Below are 12185 nucleotides of genomic sequence, written 5' to 3' on the forward strand. Positions count from 1 at the left end.
GCTTAGAGAATTCTTTACAGTGCAAAATCCAAGCTATCAACACTAACGGTTAACTCCCACTCGAAACTAGATTATTATCTGTCAGAAAAAGGATTGAATACTGTATGCTGTCAGATTATCAGAAAACAAATTTTATTTATAGACACCGTACGCACGGAATTATATTTCTGTGGTTTACATCCGGCTGCCTTTAAATATCATAGATTCTCATTTTCTGTGTAGAAATATCAATTATATATCGGATACGAATATTGGAACGATACTCCAGACTTTGTTTGCATTTAGCTGCAGTGGAAAGGTTGGTCAGATAATAAGTGATTAAGGACCATGGAAACAGATGGAAACATTTTTGAAGAAATGATGAAAACAGCATCCATGTTTTCCACTCGCCCTGCGGTTCATCTCTTCCTTCCTTCTTGGCTTATTTAACTACTACAAAGGTAGCTGATGGAAACAGTGATATGCGTTTTCTTTGCTCACTTTACTGAAAATCATTTAAAATCTCTAAAACACAAGAAGGCACTCATACGCATTCATTTGTATAAATACTTCACCAAGGGAAGTTGTGTATCAGTATTAGAGCTGAGTACGGCCGCTGTTTTTGAATAGAGAAGCCGCTCGAGTTTGGAAGTTTAGAGATTTGCATCCTGTATGGGTTCAGAGGTCAGACAATATGACTGGGAGGAAACGATCTAATATTAGCTCCCTGTATGTGCTCGAGCTGTTTGTTTCCAATAGCGTTTTGTCAAACATTGCATCTCGCTCTGAGTTACGTCAAACAGCTTAAAATTCTTCCCCCAGTGTAATCCAGTTGGGCATCATTTGTTCCAGATGTTGTGGTACAAACTTAGTGTCATAAGTTTGTGGTCTGTTTTGGCCCTAGAGCAGGAACACAGCAAGATTTCCCAGATTCCATAGCAAGCAATTTTGTGATCAAGTAGGGTCGGGAAAAGGGAATGTTCTTGAAATCATATTCCAAATGGACGATTTGTCTTATTACAAAATGAAAGGCAATGTCTTGGTTCCCTCAAGCTTTTCAAAGGTGTAATTTTCTGGGGCCACAGGTCTCCAAACTCGGCTCGACTCCAGCTCCAGGCCTCCGCAGTCCTTGAGAACGGCTCTTATCTGAAGGAAGCACACTGGAGCAATCACATGCTTCCGACCCCCCACCGCAGAGCCGGTCTGTGTTCTCCTTCTGCTGCTCAATACAAATCCACTGAACCCACGCCAGAACCAGCACCACATTTCACCAACACACAGTTATAACTCACACTCATACGGAGACAGCCACACCTAAGGATTTGAGTGACAATGTTTATACCTGTTAATTCTCACTCATTAGATAGGTAGATTAGATTGCTTAATAATTAAAATGGGAAAACAATTAACCTTAGGTCATTTTAGAGACTTTTTCTCAGACATGTAAACGTTAATTTATCAATTATAGATAAATAAATTGAATTAAATTAAAGATAAATTTCTCTTTAATCTCATGAATTCTGTCGTACATTTTCATACCAGACTGTCTTTAAACATTTACTGTGTGTGTGTGTGTGTGTGTGTGTGTGTGTGTGTGTGTGTGTGTGTGTGTGTGTGTGTGTGTGTGTGTGTGTGTGTGTGTGTGTGTGTGTGTTTACGGGCAAAAGGGTGATGTGGCCCAAGGGAAGTGACAAAGAGGTGGTTGCTGTTTTAGGGAGGATTAAGAGTAGCAGGATGAAATTGTTCTAGTTTGTTTTGGCTACGAGCCACAGCCTTAAACCAAAACAACATGAACACACACAGACACTTCACAAATACACAACAGATTTATTCGATTTGTGTGTTGTACCTCTGTTCTACATATGTTAAACGTGTGTGTGTGTGTGTGTGTGTGTGTGTGTGTGTGTGTGTGTGTGTGTGTGTGTGTGTGTGTGTGTGTGTGTGTGTGTTGTATTGCAGGCTGCCATACCAGTGAAACAGACATAGACAGACAAATGGACAGTCTTTATATGAAGTCACTAGAAGGCTTCATCTCTGTGGTAACATCAGACGGAGACATGATCTTCCTCTCAGAGAATATCAACAAATTCATGGGGCTGACACAGGTAAACACACCAATAAACATACTGTACATGCACACAAACCCACATACTGTAGCTACTAGAGATAACAGGCAACAAAGCAGGCCAGTTGGAGCTCCACATTTGAAGAGTAAATAAGAGCTAAATGACTTAATGTGTGTGGTCACCACTTGTTATTCTGGAGCCACACAAGCCTCTGTTTCTCTCTTACACACACACACACTAAGTCATTATGTCAAAACATAAAGAACGTTAAAGGTTTATAACTCTATCTTTGTAAGACCCAACAAGGTCAATGCTCACACATATTCATACCAGACAAAATATGTAACACATAGCATTGTCTACAAGTTGGTCCTCTCTCATGCAATGGAACCTGTGATCGCTATAAAATAATAATCTTGTGTATATATGATCTCTTACCAGGTTGAACTGATAGGCCACAGTATCTTTGATTTCACACACCCCTGTGACCATGATGAGATACGTGAGAACCTCAGCCTCAAAACTGGTAATTTCCCAATCCACCAACCCACAAATTACCACCGGTACTGCAGTCTATTTCTCTTCCATTATTTGTGGCAGTTTAGTCATGTAGATACTATTACATTGTTATACAGTAAGTACTGTAAGGCTTGTTCAATATATCATGTGTTAATTGTTATCACAGCATTGGCTGTTTGTGGGTGATATTTACACTGGTACTGGTAAGGATGTAACTCAGAAGGACTTGTTTGCAGGGCATCTGGGTGAAAATAGACTGCTGCAGGCTTAGAAATCCAAGGGACATAATAAACAAAGCCAAGAGAGCTAACGGCTTTTAGGGCATAATGTTAGTCCGGTTAAGGTAGGACAGGACCGTTTGACCACTTTAGGTTTATATCCAGCCTAAAGCGTTGCTGTAACATGCAGATGAAAGATGAACTCCTAACAAACTGCAATTTTATTATTATTGCTTTATTCCTGTAAGCTTCCTATTATGGTAAGTCATGGCTCTGGCTAATCTACAAATAAAATAGTTCAGGTCAAATGATTTTCTTTGTGTATATGACTGTAGAAAGGACATTGTTTATAATAACACTCTCTGGGGTTTATAAGAATTCATACTCAAACCGTTCAGTGTCATTCAAATGAGGATGAGGTTCCCTTTTGAGTTTGGTTCCTCACAAGGTTTCTTCCTCTTCCATCTAAAGGAGGTTTTCCTTTGTTTGTCACAGTTGTCTCAGTGACCTCAGGATTTCTCATTGGTGATAAATACAAACACATTTAAATATGTTTAATATTAACCGTGAACTCTTTGTTCTATTTTTCTTATGTTCTGCAAAGCTGCTTTGAGACAATGTCCATTGTTAAATGTGCTATACAAATAAAACGGAAATGAATTGAATTGAATCTATCAGTGACACACCTAGTGAGTTTTCATATTGCAAGGGATATTATAATTGCAATGTGTAACAATATAAATTCAGTATACTAGATTGACTAAGTTTATTTTCCAGCCCTAATAGTTAAAAAAAAAAGCTCTAAAATTAGGCCAGGTATGATCAAGGAAACAGCACCATATAATAAAAATAACATTGACGTGTCCTTCCAAAATAATGAATGAATATTAAAATAAAATATGTTTTAAAACATGGACCTGGTTTCTCCTTCTGTGTATGTAATGTGCTTAGGTGGAAAAAATGTAGCTTTAAATGGCAAGAATGGCTATGTAAAGAAAGAAATGTTAGCCCACCCTGTCAGTTTGACCCTTGCACTCCCGCCAGTCTTTTATCTACTCTCCCTTCTTTTTGACCTCTGCTCTTCCTGTGGACCTCTTACTGAGTCTCCTGCGGTCTTTCTCCTGTGTTTTGGTTTGACCATGTATCTCTTCTTGATTATTTGAGGCCCTTAGCCTCACTGGCTACAATGCAAAGCGGTAGCCTCTGTATTTATTACTTCATAAGCTCCATTAGATCCCAGAGACTTCTCTTAGAGTAGCTCAGATTGTTTCGGGTCCCCCTGTGAACCTTGTATCTGGAGTTCACACTCGTTCACACACATTTAATGTTAAAGTGAGCTGAATCTAGTATAACTATATAAACTATATATAAAAAGTGTAAATTCTAACCGTTTGTTTGCATTTTGGTGCAGGTGTGGGGAAGAAAGGCAAAGAGATAAACACAGAGAGAGACTTCTTCATGAGAATGAAATGCACTGTGACAAGTCGAGGGCGCACCGTCAACCTTAAATCAGCCAGCTGGAAGGTACATGATGTCTTTAATGAAGATACTTATCTGGGTCAGATTTGATTTGTGGTTGACGTTCTACAAGGTTTGCCTGAAATTGTGGCGATATTTTTTTTTGTTATAATTATTGTTATATGCTTCGCTAAAATGTCTGATGGTGATTAACTGCTTGATAATTGTTGTTGATTATTATCAGTTGCTCAGCTGTATGTGCGTGGAGTGTATGCTGTTACATTTATACATTTCAAAATGCAAGAGAACAGTTTTTAAATCAGTGCTTCCATCCTTCAGGTGCTACACTGCACAGGTCATGTGAAATTGTATAACAGCTGTCCTACACGCACTCTATGTGGATATAAAGAGTCACCACTCACCTGTGTGGTCATGCTGTGTGAACCGATCCCTCACCCCTCCAACATCGACACACCATTCGACAGCAAGACCTTCCTCAGCCGACACAGCATGGACATGAAGTTCACCTACTGTGACGAGAGGTAACACTCACTCACCCACACTCAAGTAGATGCACATTTGCTTGTACAAGGGACCTAAATTTCTTAATTAAGTCATTCATTTAAGGGGGCACGGTGGCTTAGCGGTTAGCGGTTAGCACGTTTGCCTCACACCTCCAGGGTCGGGGTTCGATTCCCGCCTCCGCCTTGTGTGTGGAGTTTGCATGTTCTCCCCGTGCCTCGGGGGTTTCCTCTGGGTACTCCGGTTTCCTCCCCCTGTCCAAAGACATGCATGGTAGGTTGATTGGCATCTCTGGAAAAATTGTCCGTAGTGTGTGTGTGAGTGACTGAGAGCGTGTGTGCCCTGCGATGGGTTGGCACTCCGTCCAGGGTGTATCCTGCCTTGATGCCCATTGACGCCTGATATAGGCACAGGCTCCCCGTGACCCGAGGTAGTTTGGATAAAAGCGGTAGAAAATGAATGAAAATGAAATTTACTCATCTTGATCTGGTTATATGCAAATCAAAGAAGCTGAGAATCTGGAAATTATCTGGAGAAGATGCAAAATCGCTCTGGATAAAGGTGCCATAAATGTAAATGTAAAACCCACAATAGACAGTAACCAGGGCTTAGAACTGAACTTATGAACTGGGGATCATGAAGCTGCTAAACCACTAAATCCTGGAGTTGCTAAATCACTGCACTATTGTCCACCTAGAGTGACTCATAATATCTTCACAATCCTTGATATTTGACGTGTCCTGTTTATAGAGTTTGAATCTATTCATACATATGAACCAAGTTACATGTCATGTATAGATATATGATTCAACATTTTATTCCTTTTTAAATTTGTTTGTCTAAAAAGAAACATTTCGAACAAACTGTTCTGCATTAATAGTCAGCTCATGTAAGTTTAGGGCTCTGTTACAGCCCGAGTGTAGCACTATGTAAAGGATATGACCGTGACCAACCATCACCCACACAAAAAGGGCCCTGGGATGAATTAATAAGCCAGTCTTAATGGTGTCACCACTTGTTACTGTTTGTGTACTGTGCAGATTATAACAGCTTTAGCCACGTACATTTTCAGGTGGCACAACACAGAGTAAACCAACTTCATCCGAACGGAAATCTAAACTTTCTGTTGCCACTCATAAGTGACAGGAATGTAGTTTTCGTTGAAACTATAAATGAACAAGGTTCGACCTATGAACTTTAACAGCTCGGTTGGCTCAATTCGATTTTGTGACTCATGGTTTTGAGCAAGGAGTTACGGCATTTTAGGGTCATTTATACTGTTAAGTGTATAAAATGTGGCGCAGGAGTCATCCCTCATTTTCTCTATGGAGGAGGACGACGACAAAAAATTCTTCTTCTGTCAGTAGCTCGTGACAGCATTTTTCTTCCTAAAAGGGTCACATTCTAAAATCTTACATTAATTCTATAAAAATAAAACTGAGGTATACAAACTTTTTTCTCGCTCTCCCATGTCATATATTATGACCTATGCACAACAGACTATGAGACTGTCATCTATACACAAATACATTATACTACTACCGTGCAGCTAACATTATTAATTACTTGGTTTCCTTCCCTTTACGCAACAGCACAGCTGTGGAAGGATGAACATTTTAGGGGTTAATTGAAAGCTCTGTTTAAAATTAATTAATCATCAAAATGCTAAAGTGCGGTAAGTTTGGAGAATGACCTCGGGATGGAAAAGTGGCATTAATCTTTCACAGAAATGTGCAAACGAGCTGAAAATCCTTCCATAACGACAGTCATTAAGTTCTTATGCTGTGCAGACCAGACCATATGAAATGGATCATTATTAAGTTGTCTTGAAATAACCAGAGATCAAAGTGTTTTAAAGCGAACAAATATAGAGGACTTCCATTTACAAAATTGTGTCCATGTGTTTCTGTGTGCACCCCCTGTTCTAGGGTAACTGAGTTAATGGGCTACAGTCCTGAAGATCTACTGGGTCGCTCTGTGTACGAGTTCTACCATGCCCTCGACTCTGAAAGTGCCACCAGAAACCACCAGAATTGTAAGTTGCTCATCTGGCCTTCATCACCCCGGGCTTAATACTGTCAATAAGTTATCCAAGCAATCTACTTTTTCACAACTTGTGCCCACACTCCACTCAGCAAGGGGATTCTCATGCATGTTACTGTGTGTCTATTTTCATGCATTTATTTTGTGATGCTAATGAGACGAAAATAAGACTAAGCCACTCTTATTGGCCAGGTAAGAATTCACTTGGAGTATATAAAAAAAAAGCAAAGCAAATGGTATATTAAGGAAATAAAGGGAAACAATAATTAAAAAAATCTAAATTATTATATTCGTATTATTATAAATAATATTTTATTACTCTTGGCTTGGCAGCAATATCAGCATGAGATTTGACGTGTGCCACCTCATATTTTTCCCCTCAAAGAAACAGTTAAATAGTTTTTCTATCTTTTTCTATGTTTTTTTTTTTTTTTAATTATAAAGACAGTAGGTACAAATTAATTATGATGTCACGGACAATTGTGGAATATTTATTACATGATTTTGGCTCTTATTTTTAAATTCTGTTTTGTTTTTTTCATATTCCATTCCATGGATCAGCAATAGTTTGTTTGACAAAAACTTGTTCAGAGAATGAGAATTCTGCATGTGCTAGATGTATTATCATCCAAACGCTCATAGAATTCTGTTATCTTTGTATGCTGGGCAAGCAGATCTCTTTTGCATGATCACCCTAGCTTTATGAATTTGACTGATTGTTAAAATCAAGCAAAGATGAGATTTATACCCTGGTTTGTAAACCTGCATTGATTTTGCTTGTCTTTTAGCAAGTCTGTTTGAGTTTAAGGAATGACTCAGGACTGAGTGTATCATAAAGGTTTGAAAAGTATGCATATAACGTGTTCTCTGTGTCGATTCCAAACATGATCACTAAAAAATGTACACCTAGGAGACTGATCATTCTGTATTCTGTGTCTATTTTAGGTTCTCTGGTTCAGGAAGTTCATTCTTTTGTGCATGACTCTTTTTTTTTCTTACTGTAAACTGAGAAAAAATAAAATATCAACCATAGTCAGGTCATGCAAACTGCACGTTAGTGATCAGACACTGCGGTTTCAAGCATATGTGTTACTGGTTGGTAATTAACTAGGCTAATAATTTACTAAGGCACTAGAACCACTACCATTGAAGCAACAATACCATGCATGCTCAATTGCAGACTTTCATCTCTCTGAAACGTAATGCCACCACTGACCCCTTTTCTCTGTGTTTTTATAATGCCCCTGAATACCCCTACCACCGTGTTCTGTTCAATTAGTCCTCAACATGAATATGTGTTAATCCTGCGTCACAATGGAATGGGCTTTCAGACGGCACTGTGCGTCTGCCTGCCTAATACAAACAACCCTGAAACTCTATATCTGGTGAGATTTACGAAACCTGGACTGTCTACATAGACTGCTGAAGGGAGGGGCATTGAGGCCACCAGGCCTTGAGGCAGACAAATTGCATTTCACATGTGCGTATGAGTTATGATCTCGATTCAAACGAGCCTTATTGGATTGGCTCTATTAGGGCCGACTGCAGCAAGCATTAGGATGTCTTGAATCGCATTACTGGTGACTTGTGGCAAAGGGAGATAAAAGCATCGAATAGAGCAGGGATGACTTGCCCTCGCCTCGGCCAGGTGTCCCAGATTGCCTCCTAATCAGATACTGTAGGTGGAGTGGCTTCTCTCTGCAGTGACATTAACATGTAATTAGGGCCTTTACACTGTGTGGTGAAAAGAAAAGAGACCAGAAAAGCAAGTGTTTATCTGGATTGGATTTGTTAAAAGTGAGAGGCAAAAAGTCACTTCCCATATGTTTGTATATATTTTATGTCAACTACATGAAAAGGTCTGAATAAATAACCTGATTAGTTCACCCTAGAGCTGTAAACCATGAATTGCACACATACATCATGGCCAGTAGCTCATTATTCATTTACATTTATAGCATCTGGCAGACACTATTATCCAGAGTGACTTAAAGAAGTGATTTATTCTCTTTATTTAAAACAAATCCTTTTGCTAGTGCAAATCGGTCAGGGTTTCAAAATAATAAGATGAAATGCTAATTAGAATAATTTGCTACAGCAGCTACAAAATAGTATAATTCGAGCTATTTTTAAATTAGTCTTCATTTAGTTCTTAGGGAAGAGGCATGTCTTCAGTCTAAATTTGAAGACTGCAAGTGACTCAGCTGTTTGGACAGGCAAGGGAATTTCATTTTACCACCTAGGTGCCGGTACAGAGAAGAGTCTTGATGCATGTCTTGTCTGTAACTAGAGGAATGGAGAGTCAAGTTGAGCCATGCTGAATGTTAAAAGTGGTGCAGAGCACGGTTTGATAAGTACCTTCATGTGGGCAAAGCAGCAGTGTTTTATATCTGTTGGGGTCAAGTACAGGAGTACAGCTAGTGGTGAAAACTTGACTGAACCAGTCATCCAGATGCATTCTGGGTCAGTTAGAAGAGTTCAGAGATATGGTCAGATCCACCTGAAGCTGTAAAAGAGAAGCCTGCATGACCAAGTCTTCCAGCCTTCTGCCATTAATCTGCCGTTTTTGACAAGCTCTTCTTTGCCAGGAATGCTAAAATCTGTTTACAAATACAAGTGTCTAAGGGACGAATATCGAGGATGAGTTGTGGGACACCAATGGAGTGACAGGTAGCAATCATATGTCATGCTGTACCACTAACTAAAAATCGTGTGGGGACAAGAAGGTGTTGGGATTGACATTGTAAAGGCTGCATTTGAAGTCATAGAAAATTACTTGATGGATCGAAGATAGTAGCTGATCGAGCAGCGTGAAGCTTATCGGTATTATGTGGCATGGAGCTTTTTGAAACAAGACTGCTAGGTGTTTTGTGTGGGCTGTTTCAAGTTGGAGTTCAAGTTCAACACTTGCTTTCTTATACTGTACATATGGAAAAAGTAACATAATGCAAACAACAGACAGGCTAGCACCACTACAAGACATACAGTATACTACATTGTGTTCTTGGGGCATTTTCCCAGCACAGCAGCTAGCTCAGAGCTGCTGACTACTTAGAGGACAGGACCTCTTTGCTGCTGTCTGTGAATTCAGCCAGACAATTAGCTAGGGCAATGTGACCAGTGTGCAGATCAGCATATACTAGTGTTGGCTAATCCTGCCTTAGTGAACCCTATGACCCTCAGCCCTCAGCTTTCCCATGCAAAATTTGGGCCGGGTCCAAGAAAGAAGAGACCGGCTCATGTTATCAAAACTAATATGCGTGAATTTGTACATCATACATCAGCTCTGAATCTACTGCAGCGTATGGTTGTAATAAATCTTTTAAATATTGAAAAAAAAAAGATCTTGCATATGTTCTGTTTGTTTTACTTTGTGAGGGAGAAAATACTCTAAGTACAGTCCTTTTCTTACAATTCTTTTTTTTTCTTTCTTTTTTTTAATGTACATTAAATTAATTAATGTACATAGTGTCTCGTCAATCACGTGACAGCAGCACAGTTCATAATAAAGAGCTTCAGTTAATATTCACATCAAACATCAGAATGGGTATAAAATGGGATCTCAGCGACTTTACCATGGTGGTTGGAGAAGTGCTGATCCGCTGTTTTACACATAGCAATCTCTAGAGTTTACACAGCCTGGGGTGAAAAACTTGCCTGACTTGCCTGGCCATTATTCTCTTACTCCTCTCCTTAACAAGACATTTCCTCCTTGTAAACTTTAGTGAGTAAACACCCCAGGACAACAGCAATTTCTGAAATAACCGGTCTGACAACAGCATCCATCAAAGTCAACATTTACTAAAGTATTTCATTTGTATCTACAGTAAATCATTTTTGTACTTATGATTGAATAATTGGGTAATTGCATGAATCAGCAGGGTTACAGGTGCTTCCAGTTCTAAATTATTAAATGGTGCAATATTTTCCAACTCCATTTAAATTAAATGAGAGTTACAATCCACAGAATGATTTTTTTCTAATGTTAAGTACTAAAATAAATGATCTTGAAGTTGTATTGTGAATAATATTTAAACTGTTATTAAATAGTGTCTAATTTGATCATTCTACAGTATGTACAAAAGGCCAGACTGTGAGTGGACATTACCGGATGTTGGCCAAGCACGGGGGATTTGTGTGGGTGGAGACTCAGGGCACTGTCATTTACAGTAGTCGTAACTCTCAGCCACAGTGCATCGTGTGTGTCAACTATATCCTGAGGTTGGTGGAAAGAAATAAACATGTAAACCACATCTTTTTGTAACTTGCTTCATATTTTCCTGTATTCTGTCTGGTTTCAATGAACCCAAGCTGAATTTAAGAAATCCTGTTATTTCCCCGTGTCCCTCTTTCATTTAAAGTGATATTGAGGAGAAGTCCACTATCTTCTCTAAAGACCAGACAGAGTCATTGTTGAAGAAACATATGAACAGTTTCTTCAGCCAGGCTGGATCTACCGTGGCCTCTGAGACTAGTGGAGACCTCTTCACCAAGTTCAAAGAGGAACCAGAGGATCTCACTCACTTGGCACCGACTCCTGGTGATGACATCATCCCCCTGAATTTTGGTAATGCCAGAACAAACCACTACTGCTTGCTATCTTTAAATAAAGATTCTTGATGTTTACTTACTTCTACTACATACTTCTGTGTAATGTTCAGTAACACTTAAATCCTCCTGCATCTTACATTGTACAGTAGGTCATCCTTCATTTGAGAAATACCCAGTGTGTTCTAAGGTTTCTCCTATGCATCCTTCTGCAACTCACTCAGTCACTGAGGGCCATAACATGCCTAAAATTGGTGGCAACTTCTCTATACCTCAAGCTCCACCAACCAGCAGTGCCACTCCCAGCCTCAGCAGCTGCTCCACGGTAAATTCAAGCTTTCCAAAAGCAATTTTTTTGGGCTCTCCTTTTATCAATGTTGAGTATTTGGGCTTGCATGTTTTTCTACAGCCCAGCAGCCCAGATGATTATAAAAGCCCAGTGGATGACCTGAAGATGGAGATCACAGAGAAACTGTTTGCTATGGACACCCACGGCAAAAGCTCCAACAGCCAAGAGGTAGATGCTAGTGAGAGATTCTTCAAATGTGTTGAATCTTTCCAACACATTTCTGGCTACAAAAGTCTGGATATTGTAGGTTGCAATCTCATTGGCTCTTTGCACAGTTGTGTATATCTGTTTTATTGTACACTTATGAGAACACTGTAACTCAAATACTCAAATTTTTTCCTTTTCAAAGAAGTTGTTAATGTTCTGTTCATCTGATATATCAGTCAAATTGCCTCCATCTATGATAGCAGATGGTTCTTGACCACCTTTATTGACAAAACCTACCAGATCCTATACCAGTTGCTAAAATTGGTAGACTAGGCT

General features: G+C 39.4%; 1 protein-coding gene across 3 annotated transcripts in view; it reads left to right on the forward strand.

Moving 5' to 3' along the window:
• Nucleotides 1-12185, forward strand: part of epas1b (endothelial PAS domain protein 1b) — a 33033-nt gene that overhangs the window by 13674 nt on the left and 7174 nt on the right. For 2 of the 3 annotated variants that reach the window (XM_027150238.2, XM_047812079.1), the window contains exons 3-11: nucleotides 1939-2084; nucleotides 2487-2571; nucleotides 4194-4306; nucleotides 4580-4782; nucleotides 6691-6797; nucleotides 10879-11026; nucleotides 11167-11372; nucleotides 11503-11678; nucleotides 11763-11870. In XM_027150238.2, coding sequence (XP_027006039.1) covers nucleotides 1939-2084; nucleotides 2487-2571; nucleotides 4194-4306; nucleotides 4580-4782; nucleotides 6691-6797; nucleotides 10879-11026; nucleotides 11167-11372; nucleotides 11503-11678; nucleotides 11763-11870 — 1292 coding nt within the window. The remainder of the gene's footprint in view (nucleotides 1-1938; nucleotides 2085-2486; nucleotides 2572-4193; nucleotides 4307-4579; nucleotides 4783-6690; nucleotides 6798-10878; nucleotides 11027-11166; nucleotides 11373-11502; nucleotides 11679-11762; nucleotides 11871-12185) is intronic. The other variant, XM_027150239.2, reaches the window with a different exon arrangement.

The sequence above is a fragment of the Tachysurus fulvidraco genome, chromosome 4 (assembly GCF_022655615.1).
Source record: "Tachysurus fulvidraco isolate hzauxx_2018 chromosome 4, HZAU_PFXX_2.0, whole genome shotgun sequence".
NCBI classification, from domain to species: domain Eukaryota; kingdom Metazoa; phylum Chordata; class Actinopteri; order Siluriformes; family Bagridae; genus Tachysurus; species Tachysurus fulvidraco.